This window comes from Anser anser (genome assembly GCF_964211835.1).
Source record: "Anser anser genome assembly, chromosome: 8".
Classification (NCBI taxonomy): domain Eukaryota; kingdom Metazoa; phylum Chordata; class Aves; order Anseriformes; family Anatidae; genus Anser; species Anser anser.
This window is the reverse complement of record NC_139728.1, coordinates 19845065-19858992: the sequence shown is the minus strand read 5'-3', so window position 1 is coordinate 19858992 and position 13928 is coordinate 19845065. Positions and strand designations below refer to the sequence as shown.

General features: G+C 35.7%; 1 protein-coding gene across 1 annotated transcript in view; it reads left to right on the top strand.

The window, feature by feature from the left end:
* The window catches only part of LOC310903016 (uncharacterized protein), a 40934-nt gene extending 29791 nt beyond the window's left edge, over positions 1-11143 (top strand). Inside the window, exons 4-5 of the mRNA XM_083845514.1 lie at positions 7128-7279; positions 10724-11143. Of these exons, the coding sequence (XP_083701640.1) occupies positions 7128-7279; positions 10724-10790 (219 nt within the window). The 3' untranslated portion in view covers positions 10791-11143. The remainder of the gene's footprint in view (positions 1-7127; positions 7280-10723) is intronic.
* The last annotated feature ends 2785 nt before the right edge of the window (positions 11144-13928 follow it).

Below are 13928 nucleotides of genomic sequence, written 5' to 3'. Positions count from 1 at the left end.
ATATTTCTAAGTATTCTTATACTGCAAAGCAAGTAGAGGAGTTTTATTTTTCTAGTCATAAAAGAACATATTTAACAAATGCTCTCATTAATCAGAGCATTAATCAGAGGGTCAGAACTGTTTTTGGAACTCGTGGCAGAGTGAAACCTATCTGATGCTGGGAGAAGCGTTGGCTGAAGCCTGGGTGTAAGCCAGAAGGGTCATTTGAACTGCAGGGCTGGAACACTGTCCTTGGGGAAACCCTGGTCCAAAATCTAGCCAACAAAATGGTATGCTGCAATCCTGTAATTTATCAGGGCACTGCAATCATAGACACCTCATTGTGGTTATGTGTGAAAGTGTGAAAAACTGTGACAAAGTATTTTCTGTGTTACTGAATCATTGTAATTAGACAGGACAAACTTAGTTATATTTGAGTAGGATTTTCTAGAGGATAGACAATTAAATTCCAAGCAATTTAATATGCCAAGCAATTCTTTCCTTTAAAAATAAATAAATAAATAAGTGAAGTGGAATGGAACATTTAAATGAGAAAATTTGGGCGGATGAATTTTATACAGCCCATAAGCTTTTTTTTTTTTGTTGTTGTTGATTTACTGCTTAATCTAAATGATCTGGTTTTATAAAATGGTTGTCGATGTCCTGTATTGTTAAACCAAATTACTTCTGCAAGCATCACTTCATTGTTTGCATCACACCTGAAATTTAGTAGGAAGGCTAAATTCCTTGCAAATGTTTCAATGAAGAAATTTCAAAGTACTGATTCTCTCTTTTACCTTCTGCACCAGCAATACACTTGAGTACAGTTTGTCTCCACATACAATGAGGTGAAATGAACGGTGATTTTCCTCTGTTTCAGGGAGAGATGAATTGTGCAACAACAAATAACTTAGTGGCTTGTTTGACAAAACTTAAATCAATGCTTAAATCAATTGTGGTACTGTTGCATTGGAATATTCCATGTTCCAATCTCTTACTTGTTTTTCTCTGAATCAGAGAGCCACTAATTCTGAGGAAATTGATTATTTAACAGATCTTCGTATTTTTAATATTTCTCCTATTTTTTTTCCTATTTTCATTGTTAAAAATGCAGCAGTTAACGTGTGTGATGGTTTGTGAACAAGAGGGCTGTGCCATCCACAAAACAAGCTTGCTGCTACTTGGTACTCCAACAGCCACAGGATGAATGCTGTGTCCTGTTGTGGGCACTGTTTATAGAAACTGCAGACTAATTTGCTGTTTGCAAAATATAATGAAGCAAGAACACGGGCAATATGTTTTGTGATCATTAATTAAAAAAAAAAAGACACAATCTTTTTTTTTTTTTTTCCTGTCTGAATTTTTTAGAATGAGGGTTGTCCTATAACCAGTTAGAAAAACTTCCCTCTCTTTTAAGATTCCATTACAATTTAGGTATTCTCAAGAAAGATAACAGACATCTTACAGAGATAATAATAGCTCACAGATACAGATGCATTGCATTCACAAGTAAACATGAATATAACTAAATTACCATATGGTTATACAGCTAAATAGGGCCTCAGCAATTTACTTCCAGTTCGTTATTCTATTGTCAGTATACCCCAGCAAATGTAAGGACAGAGAACTTGAGCAAAACTTTAAATACCACTTGCTGTACACAACCAATGAAAAATATCAGATCACAGTGAATTTCGTAAAAGGGTAGATACTGGCAAGAAAGAATACTGTGCTCCGTACTCTTCCCAAACTCTGAGACACTTTGACCTATTCTTTTCTAATATTGTATATTGCTTATGATATGTACTACGCTGCCTGTAACATTTACTTCAGTTACTAGGGTTGCTGGGATATGCTGTTTTCACATTCACACTATTAAAAGAAATACTTTCAAAATGAAACACGGAAACATGAGATTGGAAAACTGTAACTTTTCCTGGACTTTTGACTCTGAAGGTGTCATGAAACACAGAGTGACTTAACACAGCTGTAGTTCTTTGTTTTTATTTTTTAAATTCAGGTATGGAATTTTTAAAAGTAGTTATTGAACATAGGTCTGTATAAAGTATGATGTTATCAGTATGGGATAATACAGTCCCAGATTAATTTGGGACTTAACAGTACACTAAAAAACAGCTTAATTCAATCAATACATTTGAAAAGTATAGCTGCTAAGGAAAAATATTACATGTGCTATAGTTTATAAAATTGTTTATTTACTGTTTATTTTGATACTCTCTCAGAAAAAAAGTACCAGTGTGGTAATTGGTCTAACAAAGTCCTATTGTTGTTGGTGACTTCTACATTCCAAACTGAACTCTGTTTACACTTGTGCACTGTGTATTTTACATTTAGGATGTAGTCATTACTGTTTAATATGTAGATCCTTAAAAAAATTAATAGTTAGCATTAGAAAAATAGCAATGTTGAGTAAAAATCTAAGACACTCGTCCTTTTTTGAAACACTGAAATTTCTTGTCTTGTCTTTCATAGCTTGCTAGAATCTTTCCATAAAACCCAGTGGCATGAGTTGTCATGAATCATGCTGTTTTTCTATAACTGTTACCTAGCCATTCTCTTATGAAGAAAAATCTACACTTGCAAATCTTGCCTGTAACGACTCATTATTTTTTTTTCCTTTATCCACAAGAAGTTTTGGGGATTCAATATACTTTTGCGGATTATGACTAAATCTATTGTATATCAGTTCATGATCAAAGCCTAGATCCTGTTCTAGACTTGCTGGATATGGTAAATATGAGCTGGAGATCTGGCATTTAATAAGAAAACAATGATATAATGGAGAAAACAAATAAAATCAAAACAAAAAAAAAAACCCCAAACTCTTCAAACTTGGTAAAGAAAAATTCTACTAAATAAACTTTGTGGTTGACCCGGGCTGTCAGACTTGGCTATCCTGTTCAAGGTTGCATCAGTGCCCTTACCAGAACACTTCACAAGCAGTCACCTCTCACCTTTAGTGCATTCTTCTGATATTTTCCATTGCTCAATTTAGTCCAGATGGCACTAGCTATGTTTCCTTGGGCTTCACCCTAAACAGTTTCTTTTCCTCTTTTTTTGGTGCTTATGCTTGTATAGAAGATAATCACATTTCCTACTGAAACTTTCTCGGCCAAACTATGCTGATTATAGCATTTCCTCAAAATTACATTCCTCATTCCAAACCTTTAATCATTTCATCTGTTTAATTCATTCCACACTATTGGTCATCTTTATGGTAGCAAGGTACAGCAATATACATTTTTCTAGCCACAGTGTCATCGGTGAGGAAACAGTAACATGTTTTCCTAGATAATTCCTCTACCAGTCAGTTTTTATTAGATACCATGGAAGATCTTCAGAGGATCTCAGAAATGAGAGGATAATTAGCTATGAAAGCTAACAAAAGATCGTTGCTAAGACAGACCCTTTTGAAAAAGAAATCAAAGGACTCTGAACCATTCAAAATGGAAACATGGAAATGCACTGGCAGCTTTTATTCCTTAAGTACAGCTCGAGTGCACCAAGACCTGATGTGACAAGAGCTTAGATGTTTGGCCTTCATCCTAAGGGCTAAGTACTTCTCAGAAGGGAACACATCTGACATCAGACTGGCCAATTACTTAATGTTCAAAATGAAAATAAAAGAATTAAAGCCATTACGCTGGATCAGGTGAAATTGTCCTCTCATAGATGTTCTGATATTAGATCAGAGTTAGTCAAAGTTCTACGGTAACTGTATAGACTCATCCATCTTCAGCACTTTTCAAACTTGAATCAGGCTACGCAAAGGCTGTCTTGTTTTTGCTGCTGTGCTGCATAGTGCTAGTATTCATTTTGTACCTGTTTTTCCATTTTCTTCATTTCTCATCTGTTTTACTTCTACTGGGTAAACAGCTTTATGTCTACTGCAGTTTCCCAGGCTAGAAAGTAGAAGTCTCGTACATAATTTTTGGGTTTATCATTAACTAGCTATGACCTCAGGCAATCAGAATGTTAGAATGCTACTAATTGTTTTGTTACTAATTAATGCAAAAATTAAAACCCTCCAAAACTTAGTATGTTTTAATTTGTGTGCATTTTACATTTCTAAGCACATTCAACTTTTTCACTAGCTGTATGCCAGGTGTTTTCTCCTGTATGTGAATCTAATTCAGCACATTTTAAAGTCAGTTGCTGTTCCTTACATGTGGACATTAGTTTCTGAATTACTCTATCCTGAGGTAAAAGCTGTTCAAATTCAATCTTAAGCAGTCACAAGGTGAGGCTGATTTTTTTTTTTTTTTACAACCTGCAGTGTTACTAATGGAGTCACAAGCTGCAAGAGAAAACCCAAAATTGTTTTGTCTTTAAATACCAGAAGTCAGACTAGCTCTTTCTGTGCTTGCGCTCATATATATATACTGGGTCCCATATCTATATACATGTGGCTAGCCTCCAAGATCCTTTATGACTCTTCTGCACATGCTTCTTCTCTGAATATGCAAAGCTAAACTTCCTGCATAAGCACAAATATGTGGAGAGTGTGGTTGCAAAACTAATTGACAGATGTTTTGTCTCTACTACTGTGTCTTAATATACACATGCACCCATCTGATTATTAAATCCTTGCATCTGAGATTTGTTTGGTCAATCAAGTCATGCAGAAGTCTGTTACCAAAGTTGAATGCTTTCTTTGTTTCTCTAACAAATCCATCCCTCTACTTTTCAATACATAAAGCCACAGAAAATCAGTGTACAGACATGCGGTATATGTAATTCTTCTTTGCTGCCTTCCTTCATAATACGCTCTCAAATCTTGATGGTCTGGTCCCTCTCCAAACACCTTTTTTTCCTTCTCTCGTCTCTCCTGTGAAACTCCAGAAATGCTATTACTGGAAATATCATTATCTTTCATTAGCTCACTGTTTATCAAACCCTGCTGTTTTCAAAATTGACTGGCTTATTGAGATTTCAGAGGTAAATTTTCTGCTTGGCTTATGTCTATATTTATACAGATTCTATTAATTTAGTAAGAGCTGTATGGCCACATGGCTGTCCATCACAATGAAAATGAAATTTCTTCTAATTAAGGATATAAACTTGTTTGCCACCTTTCTTTAGCACAGGCTTACTTGAAGTAAGCCAACACTGTGAGAATTACTTATAATAAAATTAGATCACTCTTAATTAAATATCTCCACAGAGAGACCTCTTCACATCATAACTGAGTGCTTTTCATTTTCATTAAGATGAATCTATTTCTCCATCAAAAATTATCTTCTGCCAGGAAGTCTAACCACTTTCATTTAGTTGGAAACCTTGAGGCTGAGTTCCTGCTTACAATTGTGGTTTGTTGTTGAGTCTAAATTTTAAAAATCACTCTTTGCTTTAAGATACTAGCAATTCTAGGAAAAATGTTGTGGAAATATGAAGCCCTTTCTAAAATTAATTTTCCTTACCTTTTCCTTATTGCTTTACTTTAATTTCATTTTGTTTACTTTGGTATATACAAACCAAAATTTATTTCTCCTCACTTTTAGATAATAAAATACAGGGATAACTTTTTATCATTTGTCCATAGCAATCACAAGCTCCTGCATCTCTGTTGATCTCTAGCTGTATTGGCATGGCTCAGGGAAGGAACTGTATCTCTGTGATATAATATTTGGCCATTCTAAGACTGCTTTTTGTGCTAATCAGGTTGCATTTATATTGCTTGTAATCCAAAGCCCCCTGAAGTTAATGGAATCCTTCCTATTGCTTTTTAATGGACTTTGAATTTGTATTTGATGATATACTTAAAAATGACACTGAAGTATTTTTACTTAAAATACGAAAAATGGTAAGAGGAGAATCTGGTAAAAACAAACGAATAGAAAATCAAAATGAAGTTGCCTACTTGCTAGTATATATTCTGGTTTAGGGAAATTTCATCCATAATTAAAAGCTCCTTTGAAATATTTTTCATTTGTAGGAAGTGCACACTTTACAACACGTTGCAATAGAGCAGCAGGGTTATGAATATTCCACTACATGGTGTATGTTAAATAACAGCATCCGGACTTTACTGAGTTTATTTTATAACTGAAAGCACTTGGTAATATCTTTAATAAAAAGGCACAAAAATACTGCTGCATAATTCAGTGAGAATTGCCTTGGTGAGTACTTACATTAGATACGAAATCATATTTTTGGGGTTCTTAACATCATTCTGTTTTCTTAAGGAAAGCAATGTTGTCTAAGTTTCTTTGACTAAAGCTTGCAGAAACTACAGAGTATTGCCAGGCATGTGCTGCCAGGAAGCTCAGTGCTGTGCACTGTAAAGCAGATGGGTAATAATTACTTTTATAGATTCTTTTTTTCCTGTTATTAAAATATAAATAACTTCTCTACCACTCAGAACATTTATTACATTTGAATTTTGGAAGAAAGAGGATAAAAAAATTATCTAATGGTATAAAAATGTAAAGGTTACAATGGTGATTGATTCCAAGTTACTCTCTTCCATTATTTTTACCGCCTTTTATAGAAATTTTCCTGTTACGATCTCAATTTTATTTTCTCTGTCTGGAAAGTAACTTTAGAAGTGGATGACCATTTTCAGAAATGATTGTTTCATACTGACTTATTTTAACCCATTATATCACTGCCTAAACAGTTAAAAAAGAAAATAATATAAAATTGGCAGTATGAGATTTGCAAATATTAGCATTTCCTATCTCAGAAATGAAAAACTATTAATTCACGGATAAATGATTACAATAATTCTTTAACTCTTTTCTATATATGGTGTGTTAAATGCTATTTCTGCCAAAAGTTTGACTTTGTTTTTTGATGTGGAAGAAATGGTAACTTATTTGTAAAGCACAAATACAAATGAGAAAACAGTGGATACAGGATCCCAGGATCACAGAGAGCAGATGTAAAAGTTAGAAAATCTTAATAATCTAGGAAATATATGATTAGAAAAATATTAAGTTAAGTAATTTAAGTTATTAACCCATAGAACTCATTCGGTTTGTCACCTTTCACATCTGCAAATGCAAGAAGGTTGTATGTTAAAAAGATGCTTTTGTTTTTATTACTAAAAGCAGCTGTGTTCTGTTTCCTGAGACTTTTGATAATCGAGAGCTACTAATAATAATCTGACCACGGTTTTGTAACAGAACCAGAATCTGGAAAAGCATGCACGTTTTGCAAACAGCAGCATTAATTACCGGTTATTAAACGGAAAGGAAGAATTTCACTCAGTCATGGCTTTGATTGCCCTGTCAATATCTGCTCAGAAGAAACAAGAGATCACGTTCTTCATTTCTCTGTGAGTTATTAGTTTCAAATATCTTTTTATTCTTGTATGAATTACAATAGATACATCTGAAAATGAGAGCATTGTATTTCATCCTAATTGCCTGAGAGCTACGCTTGTCCGGGGCCGGCATGGCATATTGGATGATGACACTTGACAGTGAGTCAAGTGCAAGGGCTGCTTTTATGTTTCTGGGAAGAAGATCACTTCAGCCTCTTCTATCTGTTTATTTATGTAGATTGTAAACTCCTCAGGAGCAAGGCCAGTTCTGTTACTATTATTACTGTCCTCAGAGTAAACCGGCTGTGAAATAAGATCATTGTAAAGCTGACAATCTTCCTCCTGTTATCTGCATCCCTCTCATATATTCTCCCCCATACCCTTCAGCTTTTCCTAAGCTAGCAACAAGTAACAAACTTTAGATGGATTATTATGTAGGCTGCAATATATAAACTACTTCATATGCAAGTTGGCGTGGAGCAAGATTAGGGATCCTGTTATGACCTTCAGCTGTACCTTTTGCAGGGCTGAGGCTGCTAAAATCTCTGCCAGATTGCTGCAGGCCACTGAACCTGCCTAGCAGTAAGTGTTGAGATTCTTCTTCCACCCTTCCGCCAGAATTAATGGTCCACTTTTCTGATAAATAGTAAGAAAAATAGGATATGAATCCTTCTCTGTGGTGGATTGGGGAGATATTTCACCAATAGCATGAAGCTAATTAGCTCTTTTGAAGGGGAAAAAAAAAAAAAGAAAACAACAAAAAACACCCAAGTGGTCTTTTAATAAGTTCTCACCAGTAAATGATGAGTAAATCACCCCTGTTAGGGATGGAATTGGCTCTTGGAGAAGCAGAAAAATGAATCCAGCCCTCCAGGTAGTGCAATTTTAATTTCTGTGGTATGTTAGGTAGGTATACATTATAGTTATTCAGTGGAGAAAATTTTTCAAGCAAAAATGATTTAGAATTCCCCCTTTTAAAAAATAAAATGAAATAGTGAAATAGTATCTCAAATGTGATTTGCTTCTCTCCTTAACTAACTTTTAAATTAGAAGTTTGCTGGATTAGTAAGTGATTTCTTGAATTACTTTTATCAATGATATCAGCCTTTACCATATGCCTGAGATGAAAACTTGTTCAATTTAAAAAGAATTTCACTTTTCATCTGAGCCACAATTAAAAGTAATATGTAGACCACATCTCCCAAACAAAGGCATTCAGAATCGCATGTAGAAAGAGGAATGTTTATTTAAAGCAGCTGATCATAACTGTGCATTTAGTGTGTGGTGTTCTAAATCTGCAACTATTGAAATTTTGAGAGAACATGATCTTTTCAAACTCTTTCTTCTGAAACTGATAAAATCTGAAGAGATAGTTCTCTATCTGTTGCCTAGAATAGAGACTATACGGTAGGTAATATAGCATGACTACTAGACTTGTTAAAGAACTCAGTGAACTGTGCATCATTTATTTTAAGTAATTTAATTCTTTGAAGTCACTATGGAAATTCTGTTCAGAACTCATAGCACAATGAGTTAGTTTCAAAATATTCTTTAGAAGTGTTTAAGCTGTCAAAACTTCACCTACTGCATCCTTGAACATGTGTGCAAGCAAAGAAATCAAATAAATAGAACCATAAAACTGGAAGGCATACAACAGGCATACCCCTAATGAGATTTTTTCATGTAATGGACTTATTTTGACCATTATGTCACGTGGCGTAAATACAATAGGTTAGGACAATTCGAAGGAAATGATTTCTTTATTTCATTTGACCTGAGCAGAATGGTTGAAAAGAATAGTTGATGAAAGATTTCTTCTGACTTGGTTTTGTATTTTCTCCATTCTGGAAAAAGGAAGAAGAGAAAAGAAGTTAATACGGCTCAGTATTTACTATCACTTTGTAGATTGTTTGTTCTTATGTGTCAGAATATTAAAGAGGTGACTCATAAGAGAGAACATTTTGTCCCACATATTTAAAATGAACAAAAGAATATTATGCTGTTGTTATGAGTAGAACAGTACTTCGAGTCTTGATTAAGCCAACTCACTACAAATTACCCCAGCCTGAACAGGCAAGATTCATGTCAGCAGTGGTGATGTGTCTGTCCTCTGGCCATGTAAGGATTTGGGTCTGTGGTAGAACAAAAAATAGATACTTCATATAATCATAAAGGAGACATCCTTTGATTATGAACTCTGAAACATCATATTAGACTTTAAAAAATACCTTTCTTATTGGTAAATCTGCTATTGATTAAAGCCAGCCAAATGCATACTAGCTTCCCAAAAGTTCTTGAAGGGAATGCTTCTGAAATCACTGATTTATAGGAAGAACACCCTCAGATTATTCTGTAGTCAATTTTTAGAAAGTAGTTAAAAGATGTTTCAGTGACACACCTACTAAATAATCCCCCTGCTATTATTCTACTCCTCTTGCCTCATTTCTAAGGGGAAGACTTCTACAAAGTAATGCATAAAAATATATGGAATAAAGAACTGAACTATGCCCAGAAAGATTTGCACCATCTCCTGTGCATGCTCTGTTCTGATATAATAGAAGAAAAAAAGTGTCAAGAAAGTACCAGATACAAAACATTTGCAAATGAAGAAAAAAAAAGGGGAATTACTGTTCTCCAGTTCTTCCAGTTCTAACCAAGTTAGGTACTGTCTGTAGTAATCAAATAATTTTAGAGTGACAGTATGTGATTAAGATGAAAGTCTGTCTCTAAGTGGGAAAAAAAATTAAATCAATAAAGTGATGTAATGAAAGGTTTCAGTAGACAATTATAATATTTAGCATTGACTAGCATGATCTGTTGGTGAATCATTTGACCAATAACTAGCATCTTCATTTATGTGTTTACATAAACATTACTAAGAACTAATGTAAGAAAGCATAGAATCAGTTATTATTAATAATGTTATTTTTTGTATTGCATATTCTGGCATATCACAAATGTTCTGTCTTAGGCTGGAAAATTCTGGGTTCATTTTTTTTTTTTCCATTTGAAGTTTTGTCTGGATGTTGGATGCTTTTGTCTGCTGGATGATGGATGCTTGAGCTCTGTCCTCCTGTGTTAACGTGGTTTGGCTGTGGTATGGTCAAATTCATCTCTTTCAGAAACTTAGCTCATGTTTTTGGTCTACTGATCAACCAATTGCTTTGCAGGTCTTTTGGTATCTCAGTAACAATCTGTTTATTTGGTATCAATAGACCGGTCTGTCATTTGATGGCCAAGCTCTTTGGCTAAGGGAGTGCCTCTGAATGGACTTCTTGGCTACTTCTTGTGACAGGATCAAGATCTACATTAAGAGAGAAAATCTATCTTTGCTTTTCCCAACAAAAAGAACCACAACGCAAATATGGTCCCAAATTTTACCAAACCTCTGTCCCCTGCTTGACTCCCATCAAACTTCACTAGGGAACTGATATTTCCTCTTTGTTCTGTCTACAGCAACTTTTACCTCATTTGCCAAGGGACATGTCTCATTGTCAAGAAGAAAAGAATTGAACTTCCTTGATGATAAGGATGTTTAGAAAATAATAGTGTCCAAAGTTGTACTTCCAGTAAGAGCAAACAGTCCCATTTTAGATATCAGCAGGTGGAAATCTCAGCAGAAGGATGCATATTTGTTGTTATGATTCCTGATGACCTTTCTTGTTTTTACTTCACTCTGATAGTGAATGCCTGCTGGCATGTTGCTGTTCTTAACCTCCTCGAATGATTTAGGGCTTGTTACAAAACACTGTGAATTTATATTTAACTACCTAAGAATTTCCTCCTTTAACTGCATTGGACAGTATCCCAATTCAGGCCAGAATTTGTGACTGCTGTATGAACTACTTGATGGTGAAGCATAAAGGTCAGGGTGGCATTTATCTGAATGGCAAAGCCATGGCTGATCTGTTCAGCACATTCTGATGAACGGTACTTTTTAAAAATAGAAGTGCTTTAACATATTTTAAAATGAGTATTTTGAATATGCCAGGATTCTGGGAGTATGTATTTTATCCACTTTCCTAAAAAATCAAGCAGACCCAGCATCCCAAAACCACATTTTTAAAGAGAAATATTACAACTTCCATTATGTACTTCATGTAGCTATATGGTCTAACTACACACCAATATGATAGTGTACATGAAATAATATGTTGTTACAAAATATATGTTTTCTAGCTTGGGTAGAAATTCAGAGATTTTGTCTTAACATTATAAAACCAGAACATTAATCAGAAATTATGCCTAATTTTGAAAGGGTATTTAACAGTTACACAGTGATTTTTAGAAAGCTTTGTTAAATTTATATACATTTATATACCCTTTATTGTGCACTTGTTGCCGTTTTACTATGTACATTATTACTTTCAATATAACTGACCTCATTTTCTGCCTCTATTTTCAAGACATAATTTATAATTAATTTCTAATGCAAAATCAGTGTTCATTGATTTTAAGTGTTTCATGGAATGGTATTGTGAATTTTTCTTCACTTGTATGTGACTTAAAATCAATGTCTTTGAAAATCTGCTGTAAGACCTAGTTAGCACCCCCCTCAGACATATAGATTATTGCTTATTTTCTAATACTAAGAATACTAAATATTACTACTAAAAGTACAACAAGAACTAGTAATACTTTTGTTTAAGAAATGACTCAGACTTGTAGGACTGCAATTTTCACTCCCACATTTATAATGTCTGCTTATTAGTAACTTTTGAACAGAGCAAGATTCTAGTAGTAGGAAATGGAGAAAGCTGATCCTCAGTCAGTATGAAAAGCTTAGTTCTGCTGGTGTCATTGTTAGTTCTCAGTCTTCCAGCACCCTCCAAAGTCAACGCCCTACCAATCCATAACCCCACAAAGGCACCTAATTCCACAGAAACCATTATTTCAGTTATTCTCATGCCAGGAGCACAGAAATGTGCACGGGGGGCACATGTATCTGTCCTGCTCCGGTCAATGTAACGTTATCACCTAACTGTTACAGATGCTTAATACTGCCTGTGGCCATTTCTCCTCTTCAGGCTGTTCAGAAGCTGTAGCAATCTCCTGTGCCTGTTGTCTGAAAAAAAAAAAAAAAAAAAAAAAAAGAGATATGGTAGTTTATATACTCGATTTCCCAACACTGATTCCTATTCTCCTTCACCATCTCTGCAGCAACTGAAATTTCACTCTGCCTCCTTTTGGCAGACCAGAGCTTTTTGGGTGATGAACTCTCCAAGCCTTTTTTTTTTTTTTTCCCCTTACTCTAACCACATTTTTAGCAGCATGCTGAAACATCTGTCTTGAGGTTTTTCTGCTCTTTTCTTTGGCTCGATAATGGTGTTTTAACTTCTGACTCCCGGAGTGCAGGGTCTTGAAGTACCAGCTTCATTGCTTCGCTTCAAACGGAGTTGCCGCTCATTTTAGGAGAGATGGGTGAAGAAATCCGGCTAGGAAAGAAAGGCATGGTGCAAACTGTTTGTAGTATGAAATCTCCATCTCTATTTCTGTCTGGAGGAGGAAACATAAAATAAACTATTTTCCTCTGAAATGTAATGTCAATAAATTGCTTTGAGATGGTTTTATATTTTATTGTGATCTTAAATAAAAAGAGCTTCTGGGAATTTATAGGTCCCAAACAGAACGATTTTTTTTTTTTTTTGCTTGTTGCATGGTAAGATGCCAAAACGTACAGGCATATTCAGGGAGAAGGTCACTGCGTAGTGCTTTTAACTATTTTTGTATGTGACTTCAGGTACTATTTGAAAGAATGTTTTTAGTTGGCCTGTATTACCTCAGTGGTGAATTAGGGAGAGGCAAACTGTATCTATTGTATTCAAGGCATGAAGGAAAGCAAAACTTTAACACGTTTGTGACTTGTCATTTTTAAATAATTGCCTTGTGGAGCTAGCAGTAGTACAAATCAAGGCTCTGTCTTAATGTAAGCAGATACACGTTTTCCGTCATTCTTACTCATGAAATATTCTGTAATATAGTGCAATTTGATTTTATATTTTGACCTTAATTTTATATTTTGGCGTATTTCTGTAGTAAGAGTTTTTAATAAAGATTCGCATTCGGGCCTGTTTGGTAGTCCTGGACATTGATGGATGAAAGAGAACTTAGAAGTCATCTGTAACTTCAAGCTGAGTATGTGATGTGAAACCAAGAACCCTTGGATCTCTATGTCTTGTTCATCACTAACTCCTCATCTGGCCATGTTGATGTCATATTGCACCAGTGGAGAAATGCCCCAAGGAACGCCGTCAGCTCCGCGTGATCTGGTGGGTGCGAGGGCCGTGTGTCTGGTGATGTGCATCTCTACATCCCACGGCAGAGTTCCTGGGGGCTGCCCCCTCCTGAGCTCCCTGTGCGCCGGTGAAGGGGATGGTTGGGAAGAATTGTGTGGAAAGTGAAGGGACACCTGGCTGGTAACAGAAGTCGGTTGCCCCATGAGCTGTTGTTGCTGCTGTGGCTTCAGCACCGCTGGCAACACCCCCTCCCGCCTGGCTGTGGTGACCTTGCCGCGTGGCTTCGTCCCCTGGTGCTGTGACAGGACAAGGCAGCCCGGTCCCCGTCACCGGAGCCCTCTCTGCAACGGGGCACAGAGAGGCAGCACCTGCTCCGTGCTGACTGGCGCAGGAGGGCTGCTCTCCTCCATCTCCCCTGCTCCGAT